Source organism: Limanda limanda, chromosome 12, assembly GCF_963576545.1.
Source record: "Limanda limanda chromosome 12, fLimLim1.1, whole genome shotgun sequence".
Classification (NCBI taxonomy): domain Eukaryota; kingdom Metazoa; phylum Chordata; class Actinopteri; order Pleuronectiformes; family Pleuronectidae; genus Limanda; species Limanda limanda.
In genome coordinates, this window is record NC_083647.1 from 11768861 (window position 1) to 11788936 (window position 20076).

At 43.6% G+C, this 20076-nt stretch overlaps 1 protein-coding gene across 1 annotated transcript in view; it reads left to right on the forward strand.

Moving 5' to 3' along the window:
* Positions 1 to 20076, forward strand: part of LOC133015727 (ryanodine receptor 3-like) — a 114995-nt gene that overhangs the window by 12580 nt on the left and 82339 nt on the right. Inside the window, exons 2-8 of the mRNA XM_061082993.1 lie at positions 8877 to 8996; positions 14723 to 14827; positions 15343 to 15363; positions 17941 to 17955; positions 18523 to 18597; positions 18809 to 18887; positions 19466 to 19578. Of these exons, the coding sequence (XP_060938976.1) occupies positions 8877 to 8996; positions 14723 to 14827; positions 15343 to 15363; positions 17941 to 17955; positions 18523 to 18597; positions 18809 to 18887; positions 19466 to 19578 (528 nt within the window). The remainder of the gene's footprint in view (positions 1 to 8876; positions 8997 to 14722; positions 14828 to 15342; positions 15364 to 17940; positions 17956 to 18522; positions 18598 to 18808; positions 18888 to 19465; positions 19579 to 20076) is intronic.

Here is a 20076-nt window from a genome sequence, read left to right on the forward strand (position 1 = left end):
ACACTGGGGAGAATATAAATATGATGTGACATGCCATTTATATGTTAATTAGAATTTAGCACTTCCATCTTCACTTTTGCACATCTATGTTGTCAATCTAACTTTCTCCTCAGACGACCTGTAGCATCCCTCATTCTTTAGGGACTTCTTATCTCTTCTTTGTAACGTCTATGCTCTAATATGCATACATATACATATATATATCCTCTAAACAGGCTTACATTCTGTCATTTAAGATGCAGCCGTTTCCCCCCCAAGCTATTTGGCTCACAACGAGCACCATACCTGTCCAATCTTTAAGATGGATTTTCCTCGCTTCAACACGGTTGCTCCTCTTCACCGCTGTGGCGTGTGAGGGTATGGTGATTGGGTAATTAGATCGCCTTCAGTGATTAGACAGTCAAGGTCTAGAGTGCAATATGTGTTACAGTCAACAACCTGAGAGGATCCAATATTGATGAGACTATTGAACCACCTCAGATTAGATCATTTTACCTGTGATTGTGTCGCATTTCCTATATTTTTTCATTCTTGCAAAGAACAAAGAGACAAAACTGTAGTTCAGCTATTGTTTTAAAACATGTAGGTGTAGAGATGTCTTTAATGATTCTCCAAGCGTATTGGATTCATGCGAGAGCAGTCCAGGATGCAGCTGCATGCATTTTGCAGCCACAGACAGCGTTCAATACCAACCTGTAAAGCTGTCATTCTCCCCGGCCTTAGCAAAGCGGTTAAAGGAGGCGGGGAAGTTTAGCGGATGTCGAGATTCATTGATGATGTCACCCTGGCCTGGGGGTTTTAATGATGTGTATGTGAGTTCCTTGTGCTCTCTATAGCTCTGTTTGTCTTTCTTTCTGTTCTCTCTCCCTCTGTGTATCTGCTGGTCTGTATGTGCAGTGGGAGCAGCATGTTCAGCAGTTTGCCTCAAGATGAGCATTAGCACGTCCCTTTGCACAGCAACACTGAGTCATGGGAACAAATCATTTCGCTCCTCTGGTACAACTTTCTTTCAAACCCCAGTGTGTGAGAGTATTGAGCTACAAGTCTGTGAATCACTGCAACAGTAAAGTCAGAGAAGAGCCTGTGTAATCCCCAGCAGAATATTCTGGAACAGTCATATTACACAGCCTCTGTTGATACTTGATCACTTTTCTCAGAAAGGTATTGGCAGGGGGTATTGGTTTGGGGATATCTGACCATGGTGTCATTGCAGTTTCGTGCACTGAACACAGACGACCATAAAATTGAAGGGGCTTCTCAATTGTCATTGTTGACCAACTTAATCAGCCTTTCTTGGGGCCCCAGGCAGTAGCGTGCTTTGCCCAGCCTGTTACGATGCCTACCCGTGGTGCCATCCAGTCAAAAGGTATCAACTCAGTAAACAGGAAGCAACTTGTGTCACAAGTAGCATATCTGCCACAACTAAGTTTAACGCAACCTAACACTTGGATTCTGATGAGACATGTACGGTTTCAAAGTTCTCCGGACACTATAGGATGGATGTACTGTGGGAAAAGATGGCAGGAAAGATTTTTTTGTAGAACTCCACACTTTTGTACATAAGTACTCCTGGTAATAGTTTATAGTCTGATTACTGGTGTTGATAAAGAATTTAAATCCCATTGATTTGTCTGAAGTGACAAAAGCAAGAGTATACATAGGTGGTGTGTGTGTGTTAGAACATTGTATGTGTGTAGCCTCTGCTGTTTTTCATTGAGCTATACCTGATAAAGGAAAGTCCATAATTTTGTTGGTTAAAATGTTTTTATAAATGATTGTGTGTTGAAGTAAATTGAATTTTATTTTTTTTGCTTTTAGCTTTGGTATCGTATTGGTTATCAAGAATCGTGGACATTTCTTTGTATCACTATTGACTACTACATTGTTGGTGTTTTAGTAGTGCATCATTCTAGACTGCAGGCTCCTCTCCTCACCTACTAAAAGGCCTGGGAAACACCTGGTCTTTTTCTGCACCGTGTGAGGATAAAGACAAGGTGGGAGCTGCTGCCCAGCTGTACTTCGTCCTGCAGTGCCTGACCATCTGTATCAATCTGTCCAGAACAAAGTCTCGGTGTGTGAGCCAGCCTCTGTACAGTGTTGACGGGCAGCAGGCCCCTGGTTATGATGGAGACGTATTACCTGCTATATTGTAGAACAGTGTCACATGGGGACACAGGCAAGTGGAGGCAAGTGCTGTGGTCTGCTGCTTCTTTTAGTTTCCATTGTTACTCTATCTTCTCCTTTCCTTTAATATTATTTCCTATTCTGTCCTATCCTAAGCTTTCCTTTCCAATCTTACCATACCCCAGCCCCCTCACCCCTTTCCCATCCTTTACTACCCTTGCCTTTCTTTTTCTTTTTCTTTCCTTTCTTACCATACCCCACCCTACCTTATCCGTTCCTTTATTTTCTTCCCTACCCTACCCTACTCTACCCTATCCTTTCCTTTCCCATCCCATCGCACCCCACAACACCCTACCCTTTCCTTTCTCGTCTTCTCCTATCCTCTCCTCTTTTCTGCTGTGTTCTACCTTTCAACCTTCTCCCATGGGGCCACTCGGTGCCACCCTCAGATCAATTTGCTGTTGATTCACCGGATTCTTTTGGCACATGATCAAGAAGACAGAGCGAAGTTTGACCTCAAAGAGCCAGGCAGAGAGCAGAAGGCTGCTGCAGCTACAAAAAGGGAATCTGGATTTTATCACCACAAGTCTTTACTTTGATGGGATATACTTAGCAATGGCAATTTCTTCTTAATGGGAGATGTAATTGTCTTTTCTTTATGAACTCTTTAAGATATTTACGCACACTATCTTGCACCAGTGCATTTTGTGGGCATGTCAACAAAAATAGTTGGTAGTTTGGGAGATTGCAGTTAGCTTTATGTGCAAGCGTTATTTAAAGCAACACTAGGCAACTTCTACTTTGAAACAGAACCCTCTGCAGTTTCATGTTGGAGCAATTTGGTTTTCACGTAGAGAAAAAACTAAGTATATCTATCTGTTGGCCACTCACTGAACAGAAACACAACGAGCGGTGGATATTCCTCATGATCCACGTACACCAAACTCCATCTAGTTTCCTCCCTAGATATTGGAGATAAACACTCTGTTTTACTAATCTACCGTTCGACATTACTCTTGAACTTACTCTGGTTCTGGCAATTTAATCTGTGACTATCAATCAGTAATGGACTTCTCGTACCTGCTCACCAAAGTTACAGCGTGCAAGAGCAGGCATTCGAAGTACGGAGTGAGAAAGAAAGTGGTACCATTCTCTTTAATTGAAGTCAGTGTACCATCAAACTGATTCCGAAGCTGCTATCTTAAGGTTAAAAGTCTGTTCTTGACATGGATGTGTGGCTTGTGGCTCTATCGGGTGGCCTGGCATCTTAGAAGCCAACACCCATGTATTACAACAAGAGTCTTATTAGTGATGACACTACTTGTCATGTTGTTTCCTGTCCTTTGGGAGGTGCAAGGTTGTACTATCACAAAGTGTTTGTTATTTTCTCTGCAGCACTGATGCTTTTTTGGGGCAGCTGTACACTGAGGGGTTAGTCCTGTAACCAGAAAGTCTGCAGTTTCGATCCCAGTCTTCCCAGTGCGCATGCCGAAGTGTCGTGGGCAAGATATTGAACCCCAAATTGCCCCTTCTCATAGAGAAAGTGCTGCAGATAGAGGCACTGTATAGACGTGTGTAAGAATGGCTAAAGTCAAACGTGCTATTTACCATTTACTTTAAAGTTGAGATGAAGTATCTCACATGTGAGAAGTCGAGCAACACCATCGTCATAGAGGGTCGGGTGTATCATAGTGCAAGCAGTGGCAACACAAGCCTCGCGGGAGGAGTTGGAGCAACACATGAAATACTGGAGCAATTCACTTGCTGTCACACCCAGGCTCAGGGTGCTCGAAAACAGGAAACATTCTGTTTTACTGCAGAGAGGTGCTTTGGTTTTTTTCTTTCTCCTGCTTCAGCTTGTTTGTGTCTCTAAGATACTTTGTGACTGCAGCATTACAGTGGTTATTGTAGCGCCTCCAGGATGTACTTGAGAATATGTTGCCAAATCTCTGCAGCTCTCCGAGGTGCATTATAAGGTGTAAGAGGTTTCTTCCATGAGCTGATGGCATGCACTGCAGTGCTGTAGATGTCACTTCAAAAAACAAAGGCTAAGGCACTCCAGACTCCTCCTGAGAGCGCTTTTGGTTCTGATTGTTTCTACTTATGCTGAAGAGGAACAAAGTAACATCAAGATTCACAAACCCCGGCTGTCTTATCTTTGTTGTCTGGAGGGCTGGAGTCAAAACTATGCAGAGGTGTGCATAAAAAACTCCAATCGAGTGTTTCCCAAGCCTGTAAACTCTGTAATCACTTTTGACTGTGAATAATAGTGAGTAGTGCAGTGCATTTTCTAAACATGCCTGTTAAGAATGGGCTGTTTGTGTGGCTTGCGGTCATACTGGTTTCAGCTTTCTGGTTTCTATTGTTATTATGAATGTGCTGTTGTCACAAATCTTCACTCATGTCACCAAATTCGACAATGCACTTCCTTGGACCCTTAACAATACACAGAATTGTTTTATATTCTATATACGCCTTCCACATACAGACGGACAGAGATTTCTGGGTAGATAGTTTATTAGAAACCGTATTATCTGGCCTGTAGGGCAACTCTGACATGCAGTCTTACACTCTCAGGACTTTGGTGTTTTACAGGCATAGAGTGTCTGTCCTCTCAGCCTGAATTCATGTACAGATCAGAGCAGTAATTATCTTGCTCTGTTTGGGAGACCTTTGGCATACCTAGCTGTCACTAGGGCAAACCCTCCTCCAATGGCATCATTACCCTGGAGCATCAGCAGAGCATGATTGGCTGAAACCAAGGAAATGAGCCGAGTTGCCACCAGTGCCCCCGCTCATTGATATGCTGTAGCGTTACTCACACAGGTCTCTGAGGGGTAAGGTAGAGTTTTATGCTATTGTTGTAGTGCGCACATACAAACACACACACACACACACACACACACACATGTACAGCAGAGATGACAAATTCATGGATTTACACAGAACAAAGCAAAGAGAGTGAGAGAGCGAGAGAGAGGGAGCAGTATGAAATAATCCAATTCAATCTCAAGGTGCCCTTGGAGACACAGCTCTCTTCGCAGACAGTTTAAAGATTAATTTTTTCTTTACTGACATATATAGAGAGTTCATCTCCTGACGTCACATTCTAGTGTTTGTTTTTAGCCTTAGTAGGGAGTGGCCATAGGGATGGAAATGGGGTGAAATAGCTCAGTTTTTGACCCTAGTCTTTGCTCTGAATGAAATAAGTCAAAGCTACTGGTTGTCCAGAGGATGAATCCTGTTTAATCTAGTGACGCCTTGACTGGAACATGGCTGAGTGCCAGAAACAGCTCCTATAAGCTCTGGGCAAACGTCATATGAGAAAGGACAAATTCACTGCTAGCCACCTAATAAGTTTGTATTCATCACTTATAATGGATCATAATCTGCTTTAAATTGAGCAAAAGTTACTAAACTTTTCAATCGTTTTTCCTATTTTTTACTTATTCATCCCAAACTGAGGTTGGCATCTTTTTTCCTCCTTCGTGACTGACATCACTTAGTCGTTTACCTATGAATGATTGATAGTAGTGAGGCGCCCCCCCTTTCTCTAGCAGGCAGGTACACTGGCGTGTCAGTGAGAAAGAGAGGATGGTGACAGAAGAAGAAAGAGAGAGAGAGAGAGAGAAAGAGCGTTTCAGATATTTCATTGAACTTAAGTTTTGGGGAGGAACAGGTCAAGTTGTGGGCTGGAGAGATGCAGGGACGTGAGTTAGTCACTAATTAAAGAGGTGTGTGTGTGTGTGTCTGTGTGTGTGCGTGTGTCTGTGTGTGTGTGTCTGTGTGTCTGTAGTTTGTCTATCTTGGCACGGAGACAGACAGGAATGTGATGCGTGGATCGATACTGTCCTTATGTGGCCCGAATCCACCCGGTGCCTGCTCCCGCAGCGTTGAGACTGATTTCATGTTCCATGGTCAAGTGATGATTTGCCGTAGGAGACACAGAGGACTATTCATTTCAATCTGGAACTTGAGTAGCTTTTTCCTATTGATACTAGAGAGTTTGCATGATGCAGATTCTTCCCAATTACAATCACATGAAGGGAATGAATCAGTTCCGGCAGTCTGTATTAGTCTTAAGTACATTTTGTGCAGCATGATATCATTTAAGAAGAAAGAAGAAGCTGAACAAGGTGTATGCTCTCTACTTAGTGCCCTTCTAGTTCTGTGATGCTCCACCGTGCCTCGGACAAACACAAATGTGCTCACGCTTTCACTCATATATTCTGTCTCACTTCAACTTTATTTGCTCAGTTGCCATAGTTACATAATGACAGCTGAAGTTGAACCATCTTCATGACTACTCAAATGTGACTGAAAGCAGCAAAGCCCTTTTAAAATGGTCTTTGGGTTTTTTGGATTACAACTTTTGGAAAAAGTCACAGACTAAGATGTTGAACATTATATTTGTTAGATAAATACATCTATGGAAATATACTGTATATGCTCAAATACAGTATATGTAAATGCAATCTCAGACATATGTACATCTGCAGTAATCAAGGCCGTGTTTTTCCTCTTTTAAGCAAAATACAACAGTTACCATGGAGGTGAGCAATATGTAAAACAGAATGACAACTGAAACCTGGCCGTTAGCTCCAGAGATCATTATCCTGGTCCCTCTCACGCCCCCTGCACGCGTTCACCCTTTTATCTGTTCTCTGGAAGGTGAAAGTCTTCAGGGACTGAGCCTCACAATATGCTCTGAACCAGAATCTGTCCCTGCGCCACATCTGAGGTGCACGTGAGCATCAGCACAACTCCACATTATCATCTGCGTGCGTTTTCGAAATTTTCCCCAAGGCTTGTCATATTGATTTTCATGTGGTGCTTCTAATGCTCACAGACATTAAATAAATAAATAAAGAAAACATCTGTATACCCCCCCTTCCCGTATTAAATGCAAGCAGATGCTCCTCATCTGTCTCCCCCCCTCTACCTCACTTGCATCATGCTGCACTGTAATTGAGTGCTTCACTGTTACTACAGCTACTACTGCCGCTGCACTCTGCTCTCAGCACAATCCCTTCTCACATTAAATAATGCAGCTATAGCCATTGTGCAGAAACCCCCCCAGCCCCCCCAACATTCCCCCCACGTCCCACAGCAGCCCGTATCAGCAGATTTCCCGCCCGCTCCGCTATCGCAGAGAGTAACTATGTCCAGTTCAGCGTTTACGGCGCCAACGCTATAAACGCAATCAAGCCATTTACACAACGGCAGCATCAGATATTTGTTTTCCGATGCTGCAATTCCCCCCCCCTTAAAAAAAAAAGGGGGAAGACTGCAGACACACTCCAGTAGTTACGACACCTGCTTTTGCTGATGTGTGTGTTTGCTACAGTTGTACAGTACCCACCATCTCTCATCTGCATTAAAGATTCAAACCATTTACTTATTAATGCTCTATAAGTTTGCAACATAAACACATGAAAAGCTGTGGAAAACGCTGACACTTATCACTGATGAAACGCTTCACTTACAAATACTTTCAGTAATAGGCCTTGGATGGATAGATAGATACAGTTAAAACATATGCAAATGCCACTCACACATATTTACTAATGCAGCATCAAAGCCGTATTAATTCCTCAGTTTTACATACACAGACACATTCATTTAATGAGACCATGATGAAAACTCAAATTCAATTGCCTGAACCTCATTTGTGCCGTATGAGAGCAACAGCAGAGGGGAAGTTGGGTGGACCCAAAGGGATCAGCCATTGATCGTCGGGACCCCCCACCCCCAGTTAGCTGAGCAGAGAATAAACAAGAGAACTTGTATAAGAAGGGAAGAATATGTTCGTTTTCAGAATTAACTCTCTGTGGTGTACTTATCTGTTTGGTTTTATATTCCTTAGTAAAGCGTGTATTTTTATTGTTTGTTTACTGAGCCTTGTGAGGATTTTGATGGGGCATTTATTCTCGGTGATTCGGTGTCTTGCTCAAGGACGCTCCAGCAAAGCCACCGCACCAAACTAAATTATTTAAAATGCACTGCTTGTTTTGAGAGATAAAGAAGCCGGTCATCAGTGCAGCTACGCAAAACATTTCTTTCAAATGTGAAAACGTATGCAGCAAGACTGAACAATACAATATAACTAAATACTTACAACACAACCAAATCCCACAACACAACAAAATACTCACAACACAATGGAAGTGTTTCCAGGGACAGTAAAAACTAATGAACATGGCTGGCTTGTTGTTGCCATGGTTACTAGTTGCTGTGCCTCAGTGTTGTTGAACAATGAGATAAATGCTTAGTGCAATTTGTTTTTTGTGTGTGAGTATTTGTTTTAGCTGTGAGTATTTGGTTGTGTTGCAAGTATTTGGACATGTGGCAAATATTTGGTTATGTTGCAAGTATTTGGACGTGTTGCCAGATTCTGGTTGTGTTGTGAGTACTTGGTTGTTTTGCAAGTATTTTGTTGTGTAAAGTATTTGCTGCGTGTTTTTTTATATATGCTGTGCACGTGTTGTCAAATTGATTAAAATATTTCCTGCATTTGCTATTTTGTGTCTATTTGCCTGTGTTTTCTTAAACTGCAGTGTGTTGAGCTCTCAGGGCCACCATAGATTTTGCTACAGGGACCTCACATTGGTTGTACTGTATTCAAATCATGATCATTTGAGGTAGTATGTGGATGAGCATGTGTCTGTGGGTGAATTGAGGTTCTTTCAGCACTTGACGCACACACTTGCATGCGCAGACACAAAGGCTGAAGTCCGTTTTTGTCTTGACAGGATGACGAAGTGGTGCTCCAGTGCGTGGCCTGCATCCAGAAGGAGAACCGCAAGCTCTGCCTGGCTGCTGAGGGTCTGGGAAACCGGCTGTGTTATCTGGAGCCCACATCTGAGGCAAAGGTAGGCACACAGACTCCACCGCTGCACCGTTTGATTCTCTCTGAGGGACAAAAACAATCAGAGATGCATGCTGCTGGCGTGGGAAGTCTCTGCTCTGCTCCTTGATCAAAAATCAACCGCTTAATTTGATGGAAGTTTGTTTTAGCGTGAGTTACGGTATGCACTTTATTTCCGCTCCACACGTGCACACACCGACCCTGATATACTCAACAAAAGTCACATGAAGACATTTGCAGAGAAGTCAACCCCATGAAAGGATGCACCCGCTCAGGCGAGAACTCCACGGAAACCAACCATCCATTTAGTTCATCCTCGTTTAGGTCCAGCAGACATTCAGTGAAGCCGAGCGGAGACGCACAGAAAGGCAGATCAGCACATCATGAGAGCAGAAACAACAGCCACCGATGTCTCCTCTCTGAGTGTTTCCTGTTTCAGGGACAACTCCGTGGGCCCCGCCGTCAGATGATAATTCCCTGAAATCCCACCCTTGCATGTGTCTGATGGATCGTTTCATAAACAGTCGTCGGCTGTAATTGCAGACAGCTTTATTGCAGCACGGCCGTAGCTGTGGACACATTTGCTTGTTTTTGCTACTCTGTGCAAAGTTTTAATGACTTAAATTGAGTTGCTTGGCTGTGTAATGAGCAGACTGCCAGACATGCAGGTTTGGAAGCACATCCCGAACACTTTTTTCCCCCTCTTTTTTCTGCGAGTGATCAAACTATCAGGCAGACTTATCTAAATGATAATTGGCTGTTGGAGGAAATCAGATCAATTCCGAGGTACTCTCACCTTTCACTGGCCCCTGTTGCTCTGCTGCTAATTAGTTTTTTTCCCCTGCTGCAACACCTTTTAAAAGCAGGTCTAATGGCCTTTTCTTCAGAATGAATTGTCTCTAAATCATTATTTCTCAATCATAATCCCTTATTATCACTTGGGATACATTTTTCTCAAGATATGACAGCAGGTAGATGTAGGGTAAGAGACATACGTATATAACTCCTTTACACCAAAATTAGCGAGAAAACCGCTAGTAAATATTGATGCTTGGAGGTCAAAGGTCAAGGTCCCAGTGGTTTCATGGCCCTGTGAATGTGATATGTAAGGACTCCCCACTGATTAACTCATTAGATTTCGGTTGTCAAAGGTCAAGATCACAGTGGCCTTAAAAAACAAGTTTTTGGCCTCTTCAATGTGAGATCTCAAGACTACTTCAGGGAAATTACTTTACTTTTGATCACTTGTGACTTGGACAAAGATTTTCTGAAGGTTTTTACCTTTCACAAAGGTCACCTTGACCTAATACGAATCTGGCAAAAAAGTATGTACAAATATCTACATAGAAACTGCACTGGCTGGCAGAGGCATACAACGGCAGTGCGATAATTTTTAATTCCCTCATGTTCGACATTACGATTGCATAAAACATGGAAGCGCCCTCCCTCTCCGCTATCTTGGTGGATTCGTACATTCACTCGGGTGTCTTGTTTACATCACTGCCAATCGGAGATGCATTAAAATCTGTGTCCACTACAGAGTCATTCGGGGTCGAAGACTGATTTTACCCATTGCCATTGCAGACGGATCCTAGTTGCTAATGGCTGTTAGTTATCAATATAGGGACAGAGGGACAATTCAAGAAGGCTCATCGCAATGGAACAAATGACATCCCTCTGTTTTTACATGCAAGCGAAGATCCATTTCAACGACCCCCTCCTGCTCTCCAGCATCTAGAGTACTGTATATGTGTCTGTGGTGGGGGTGGGGTGGGTATTTGGCGCAGAGGGAGTTGAGGCTTTCGCCCCGTATTGGATGGTAATTATACCTGACAGGTGTGATGGATGCTCTCGCCGTCTGGCACTTTGTCTTCATTGCCTGCCGTTTTTATGAAAAGGCATCACCGCACCTTTGGGATCAACGACAGCGACCTGGATAAAGCCCAAGATGGCAATTTAGAAGGGCGCCGGACAACTGGGCGCCTTGGTGAACTACTGGTAATGGGGCACGGAACCAGGACAACAGGATGGGGTTTGATTTAAAGTGCGCACCGTTTAAATGGCAACATCAATCAGCCTGTGAGAAGCTGCTTGATTGTGATATACGACCAGCAACTCTGGGCTGTGAGTGACTCAATGTTATGACCATTGCAGGATAGATGTCCACTTTCCATAATTGCGCCCTTTTTTTTATGTTTGCACAGTATATGAATTAATAAAGTAGTTGTGGCCAATTGAAATATTCACATTGTTTGTGTTATACTTCCCTTCTTCATCTTCCAATTAAACTTTAAAAAGAAGAAGCCTCAACTTTTTGACCCATGTGTCTGTGGAGACAGAAATAGAGAGATGATCTATCCTAACCCATCATCTGGTGACGCTCTTCCCTTCACCACACGATTGGTCGTAAAGCAAACGTCAGGGCAAAGCCAAGCTGCTCTAAAGCTGTCTCCCTGCCCTGCTTTGCAAGAGGACATCCTGACAGGGCTGGGTACTCATTATCCCCACCAGCTCTTCTAGACCTTCATTTCACTTCCCTGCTCTCTCAAAGCAGCTCCCCCCCCCCCCCTACTAACTGTTACAGTCCTGCTCCTGGAGAGAGCAAAGGTCAGCCGTTAGTCACCCAGCAAGATGAGGGCAGGCGGGGGTGGCTAGCTTCCCACGGGATCCTTTATTATGATTTCTCTAAAGTGACACTGCTTGAGAGGAGGCTAGGTCGTGAAGAGTCATCCTCATGATGCTGCGACACGGTCATACTGCATACACACTGAGAGAGAGAGGGATGTACAGGTGTGAGTAGTTTTACATTTTGGAAATAACTAGACTAGAGGGTGAATCCGAACAATAAGTTCACTGTAAAGCTCCATGTATCTGAAAGAAAATGAGAAACCCTTTTTTAGATACATGTAGTCACATTTATCTTTGTTAATAGGAAAATATTGATAAGTGGTCAGGTACCAATCTTCTAATTTAAAGGTTCAGTGTGTATAATTTAGTGACATCTAGTGGTGAAGTTGCATGTTGCAGCTGAATACCCCTCACTTCACCCTCCCCTTGCAAACATGAAAGAGAACCTGAGGTAAACTTCGATCAGCCTTCAAAAGGAGTGTAATCTCTCCAGTTTGGGATACGGTAAAAAACATGGCGGCCTACGAAGGGAGGATCCGCTCCTTTTGGAAATATTAAGTATTTAAATTTAAAGGGTCCATTCTAGGGTAAAGCAAACAACAATTTGTACAATTTCGATGAAACACACTAGTGAAAACATTACTAGGATTATTCCTGCCATTAGATCCATTCAACCTAAATCTTATGCACAGGACAGGTAAAATGTCAACCTAGTTCATTTATGAGCATTATTTTTGCAGGTTTGGACAGATTTTGGATTTAAATATATTGTATATTGCACATTGGCCATAATCACTTAAAGGTCATGAATCTCATTGTCTTTCCAAGTTGACATTTTGTCTTATTCTTCTCAGTGTATTGCACATGCTTTTCATCCTGAGACATTTGGATTCTTCCTGTTCTGTTTTGCCCACCGTGCCCACTCTGGACACTTCCCTGATTTATTCTCTCATGGGCTCACTCTGACATTTCCTGTATATTTTACTTGAATGCTGGCAAGAACAGTACAGGAGAACAGCGGTAGCAGCTGACTTGGACATTTGGGTTGTCACATACAGCCCCTCCACAAAATTCGAGTAAAATGTCTGGAGTTTAGTGCCTGTTTGAAGAAGCTGAAAGGATCTTGGCATATGGGAGCGTTTCTCTTGTCTGCAATCCTCTGCATTAGATATGAATCTATTTTGCACAATAACACACTGTGTTGTGTGAAGTTTGCAAATGAGGTTATTACCTGTGTAAATGGTCCAGTTGAGGAGAAGTTGGGCTATTCAATAAGGAGGCCATGGGAGGTTGTCTAGGTTGGTATCATTTATCTTGTAGCCATCGAGTGTATCCCTGCTTCCCTCATTCTGTCAGTGACGGTCCCCTATCCTCCCTTGTACTTTCCACCACTGCCCTGGTTTGGGAGAGGATTTGGCATCTTCATTTTTCTAAATAGCGCCCTGTCCACATCGGGGCTTACCTGAGCCCAGACTGACCTGAGAGCACTTGATCTGTTCATAAAGTGCCTTTTAATGAAAATCGCCCACTTGATTGAAACCAAGTTGGTTCAAGTGCGGTGGAAAGAGCTGCAGTCAGCATGAAATTTACGAGTGGGCATCTAATCAGAATATCCCTGTAGATTTAGGGAGCAGTTTTTAATTTTCCAGTTTAATGTGGAGGCTTCGCACATATTGCAATAAGTTCTCTGCCCATGTTGTTAAACCCATTAAAACAAAATGGACATGGATCGTTACGCTGATGGTGCTTTGGTTAGAGATGAAGGGGTCACCGTCGGTCAATGTACATAGGGATTGTTTTCAGAGGCAGCTGCTGTAAAGTTTTAATTGTGAAATGTTAAGTGTTGATTCCCACTTAAGTTGATTTCTCCACTTCATGCGTACCACACATGCCCCACTGTGGATCATTATTAACTAGCTGTGTTTAGTACATAACCACAGTTTTGTATTGCTGTTGCATAACTTCAACAGGTACATTTTGTAAAAAGTATCTTCTTGCCAAGAGGTTTGTGACAAGACACATTCTAATGTCTGTGTAGTAAATATGAAGATACAACCAGCAGAAGTTAGCTTAGCATAGCTTAGCGTAGAATGGGATGAAACAGTTAGCCTGGGCATGTGCACCCAGGAACATTGTACCCATGCAGCTTTACCAAAAAACACAATGTGATTTACTGATCTAACTGTCTCCAATCTTAATGCTGAGCTAACTCTTCACTACTTCACTATATAGTGACGTCTATATAGTGCACTACATAGTGAGCTTGAAAAAAAAAAGGTTTCCGGACAATACACATTTTTCTGCACCGTTAATGACGTCACTGTCACAGGATTATGACATGTACAACAACAACAACTTCGGCAAGTGGAAAATTCCTTAGTAAATCAAAAATGTCTATTTTTCAAAAAACATGTTGAAGGATCGTTTTTAAATGTAGAAATAACTTGTAAACCGCACTTTGTGCTGTGATGCGCTGCTTCAATTTACATTTAGACATGTTGGGCTGTTCCTGCTGCTTCCGCTCCTCTCGTCTCCTCCGCTACAATGCAATGCATGATGGTAGATATTGCTCGGTTAGTCGCTTGTGGCACTTTTCATGATGCATTGTGGGTAACAATGAGTGCACTATATATGGTAATAAAACTTCACCAAACATTTGAACACCAATATACAAATTCAGTATATCGTGGACTATATAATGATTAGCGAGTGATTAGTGGCTTAAAGGACAGCATGAGATACTGCTTCAAAGGTTTTATTTTTTCACAAATGAATAGAATACAAATATATTGGATTTATGTGTTTTTTCATGTAATGCAGTGGAAATTATGTTAATAATTCTTTATAAGTTTTTATCAAAACTAGCTCTCAGTGAGAGACGGTATTTATGCTTCCCTCTTGTCTTCTGATTCAGGCTGAGAAGACAGTTGCATTTTTATAGGCTTTAAAGATTTGCCTGATTCAGCTTGAAACCATAACATTTAAGACACAGAGGAGCACTAGACGTTTAATTAAATAAAGTATAGCCTTAGAAAATCTTTTTGTGGGAACTTTCTGCTGTGTGGATTTTTAATTGGAGGCCCGCTCTTCTGTGTGTTGCAGTATGTTCCTCCGGACTTGTGCATCTGCACCTTTGTGCTGGAGCAGTCTCTGTCGGTGCGGGCCCTGCAGGAGATGCTGGCGAAGAGCGGACAGAACAGTGAAGGGGTGAGTGATGGTGCACACGGATAATAAACACAATCCACACTCTTCATACACCCATCCATGAGTGTTTGTACTGAATGTTCACGTGTGAATCAGCTCAATTGAATATGTTTTACTTGGTCAGTCGTTGTTAAGAGATTAATGGGGAAAGCAGTTGTTTCTCAACTTTTTGCCCTTTTGATCATTAACAAGCTTCGAAGGAAAAACGGCATAATTTCAGCTGAAAAGTTCACGAGCAAAGAGAAAAGCTGAAAGAGCCTTCTTTGATACAATAAAAGTAAATAGGCGTGTACGGTGGAGAGAATGTGCACATGTTATGAATACTACGTGTCTGAATTTGAAATCCACACTCATTCATCACTGTATTTTCTGCTCCTGATGTTGTTTTAGTTGTTTTCTTGCAAGTGTGTTTCCTTCTCTCTCTCTCTCTCTCTCTCTCTCATTGCTGTGACAGATGTGTAATTCTCCCGTCTTTATCTTCTATTTTCTGTGTATAATCTCCATCTTCCGCATGATAGACACGCGGCCCGGATCGATGGGTATGTTCATCACTCAGACCATTTCCCCCTCACTCCCGACGCATGACGCAGTAGATTAGTCATAATACCTCTCCTCGACTCGTTCGTCTGTTCTCATGCTCAGTGGCCTTCTTTGTCTCGTCTACTACAACACGTCATCTCTCAGCATTTGTCTTTACATCTGAAATTGTTCGAAATCCTGAGTTATGCAAACGCCAGTGTTTTGAAATAACGAATGGTGGTATAGATTTACTCTGAACTCTGGGGTGAGTAGATTGTGGTTGAGCTCCTGCCGAGCCGACAGAGACAAATAGAGTTTGTTAAGACTTTCCAATAAGGTTTCCCACAGATATCAGCGCTCACAAATCTCACCTTCCACTGCTGGAGAAGTGAAGCGGCACCGATCCTGGATTAGCGTCAGATTAACATTAGTCTCGTCCTCTGGGAATTCAGATGGATGTTCGTTGCAGTATCATTTGTTTCACCCCGCTCATAAGATAAGCTCTCATTTGTCACAGCATCTTCTTCTTCTGATATTTGGCTGTATTCTATGGGATGCATTGAGATGATGCAAACACCCGAGACCAAGGATTCTGCAATAAGACAGAAATTGATCACGAGTAATTTCGTTAGAAAGAATGACTTTTGCCACTTCACCTTTTAAATCCACAATTTCCATAAATCTACAGTTGTTAGGGCTCACATTCACTAACTCGACGTCTGAGGTAAGTGGATGTGTCAGAGCTGGAGCCGAACTATCTCTGCAGAAGAATGACAAGAAGTAAAGTCCATTGGTTCCACCGCCGTTGCCGGGGATGTAAGAGCTAGACAGCAGGGAATTATGAGCCGCAGCAGAGAACAAGGGTGCTCAAAGCATTAAATCCTAAATTCAAGCTCAAATGGACATATTTAACCGTCTAGCCGCATCCCTCCTGCATCAGCACCTTTTTAAGGTCATAACATCAGACTTAAAGTCATTCCAAAATTAAATGGCGAGATATTCTTCTGCTTATAACATAAAAAACACATTGGTTCTGATTGTTTCTTTTCCCTTTTCTGCCCAAAGACCTCAGACACTATTCACTGGCTTGGATTGGCCATTTTAACTGTGTTACTCCAGTGCATTCTCACCGCTCACGTTTATTTGTTTTTCGATATCGTGTGTCTATTCATCATTCTTCGCCTGCGCGGAAATGTCACTGGAGGAAGCACCATTAAAGGGGAAATGGAGGTTGAAAATGTCTCGGCCGAGTCACCGAAATCAATACGTCATTGAACAGACGGGCTTATCAATAGACGGTGGCCGGAGGAAATCTTTGCTGTTTCAGCCGGAAGGCACAGGTACGCAGAGAGGACCTTTGAGGACAGCACGCTAACAGACTCTGCAAATGCCAAACCCCACTTACCTCAGTATCCCCGAGCTTAAACATGTCGTCGCCTCCTACAAAATGCACTGACCCGTTTGATTCGGGGCTGATTGGTCAAAAGGGCGAATGATGAAATCAGTCGGTCCGAGAGACGGAGCTCCTCTGCTGTGCTCCTCTGCCGTCACTGTCTCCTCTTTTTCTTTTAGCTCGGTGTCGGCCTGTGGCTCTTCTTAGAATTTCATTGAGAGAAGCCACAACACTGCAGCCACACACACACACACACACACACACACGCACACACACCTAACCCAATGCAGGGCTCGCACAGCAGGTGGCTGCGTCCTGCTAAATGTCACGTCTTTAAACCGTTGTCACTTGTGGTCACGAGCCTACAGCCCGTTTCTTCCCTTTCACTTCTTTGTTCCAATCGTCCTTCTCCTTCATGGTTCGATGAATCAGGGCTAAAGCTGTTTACAGTATAGCTAAAGGTGTATCGAGTTTAGTTTCTCCACATGTAGAGGAATCTTTTCCCCACTGATGTGAGCCACAAATTTACCCTCGCTGTGCTCTCCATCTGTGTGAGGCACGGCTCAGCCACAGGATAAGGGAGCGAGCCGGGGACCGGGGTTTATTGGTTGTGGTGGTGACTGCAGCTGGATGTGCCTCGCCGCATTAAGCTCAGTACCTCAGCCAGCATACAGCAGTCGCCAGCAGCACAGAAGGAGCCTGGAAGCCGGTGCTGCAGTCTGCACGACACAACTGCATCAAATCACAGGCCGGCTATTGTCCCGGCAGCCAATCGAGAAGGGAGGGAGAGAGAGAGAGAGGGAGGGAAAGAGAGGCTGTGTATATGGTGGAGTCTCTGCCATGATTCATGTGTCTCTTGGAAGGGTACATGACTATAATTTTGTACAAATCTCTACAAAATGGACATTGCTTTGTCACGTGCGTGTCATTAGCATACTGCAGTGCTTGTAGTTTCAGTTTACCGTGACGTGTTTATGGTTAAACTTGGCTTTTTGGCATTGCTTCAGGGAGGATTTCTGGATCTCGTGCCAGCAGCCTTGCTTTGTAAAATGCCAAAAAGTGGCAGTCAATTTGTTTTCCATGTATCCTCCTCGGAGTGTTATGATTTACAGTTTAATGATGTGGCAGAGGCAGAGCGGTTTTATGAGAACAACAATAGTTCTTTCTGAATAACGACACTCTTTCTTACCTTAATGCTTCCTAGAGGCTCATAAGGAAGGTGAGTAACACGGGAGATGCTTTCCGAAGGAAAAACAACAAAAGCTCCTCTTTATACCCCTCGCATCTCTAACCGGTAGAGGTATCATTTAATCCCCCCCTCCTGCATCTTAACCCTAAACCCCCATAAGCGGCGGAGTCATTCCCTGCTAATGTTGACATTGCATCGGAGACTGACAGTAGCTGTGCATCTTTCCCACATTCCTGTAGTGGGAGTGCAGGAAAGATGACCCCGTATCCTGATTCGCTCAGGGATACAGGTGCTCAGAAACACCATCTCCTACCGCAGGTCAGATTGCATGTCTTCATTTGACGAGATGGAGTCTCAAACCCTTTCCCAGGAGACATGCGCACCCCCCCACCACACCCCTCCAACCCCCCAGCTCGAGGTCACCGTTGTCGGCAAGGCGACAACAACCCTCGCTGAGGTCAACGTCCGGTGCCAGAGGTCGGGTGTGGATTGAAGCACTTGGAGGGAGACCACTGGGGCTCTGCTACTCGGAGCCTGATCTGACATGTGACCTAGTGTTTGCCTCTTTTTTTGTGTACGTTTGTCGAATCTCTCTAGGCAGCGCAGAGTGGCGGACACAAGACTCTTCTGTACGGACATGCCATCCTCCTGCGCCATTCCTTCAGCTCCATGGTAAGAGCTGAAACCCATCAGTGTCATGAAATAGAAAATCACAGCACAATATCACAGTAGCTGGACAAAAACATCACTATATGACAGCCACATTAAAAGCAGCGTGTGATCAAGGTCACCTGGTTGGAGCGTATGTGTGTGTGTGTTGGTGTGTGTGTGTGTGTGTGTGACAGCTCTGTCTCATGTGGTTTGATGTGTGTGTTGACCACAGTACCTGGCCTGTTTGAAGACATCAAGGTCACAGACGGATAAGCTGTCATTTGATGTCGGCCTGCAGGAAGATTCAACAGGTAAAAGAAAAGCTCTGGCACATATTGCTTTTATCCTCCTCCTTTTTTCTCCTCTCTTTCCTCCTCGCTGCCTCCCCCTCTGTTCCTTTGTCTGGTTCTTTCAGTCTGTCTGTTTCTCTCTCTCTCTCTCTCTCTCTCTCTCTCTCTCTCTCTCTCTCTCTCTCTCTCTCTCTCTCTCTCTCCTCCCTCCCTTCCTGCATCGTATTTGTTCACGATAGAATTTCACTCTGTCTATTCAGCCTCTCGGTTAATTTTCCCAGTGGAGCTCTGTCGACATACAGTGTGCTTTTTTTGTCAGTGCTGATTACATCTCTGAAGCTCACTTGATAGTCCCGTTCAGTATCATGATTCCTGGAAATTACTTCTCATTCCGATTATTATTTATTTTATGCCTCACGGTAAATGTGCAGTCATGTCAATGCGACTTTAAAGCTTTGTTGCAATGGCGCTAGTTCTCAAATCCCCCTCATTACCTTATGATGGATTACGAAGATAATTAGGCAATGACATGGTGGTGTTTGTTTAAATTAAATATGGAGACATTATATATACATGTATGTGTTTTTGTGTGCCATCAGGTGAGGCCTGTTGGTGGACAATCCACCCTGCCTCCAAACAGAGATCGGAAGGAGAGAAAGTGCGCATCGGCGATGATCTCATTCTCGTCAGCGTGTCCTCAGAGCGATACCTTGTAAGTTCAGCCATTTAAATACTGGACACCACAGCTTGTGTGTTTGCATAATGTAGAGGTCTTAGTAGGAGCATCAGGTCTGCTTCCCCTGATGTGACAGAATTTCAGATTATCCCGATCCTGTTACCACACACTTCACGCTCCCCCTGACCCCAGGAGTCTTTCTGTCAGAGGCAACAACCTTTTCCTTCTGGGCGACGACAATACTGCTCACAATAATCCATCCATCCATCCGCTCAATAATCTATACTTCTTTTCCTATGAGGGTCCTGCCTCTCTATCGGCTGACGTCAGGCCAGATGTGGTTTAAACCCTCTACAGGTTGCTACCTGTCCATCACAGGGCTTACAAACAGAGACAAACCAGGTTTACATTCACCTAAGGGCAATTTAAACCCCATACAGACATGATATTAACATCTGTCCTGAATGATTCAATCTCAAGTACAGGTTCAAACGCACCTATGTCCTCAATCTGTCTTGAGATCCGATCACCCGA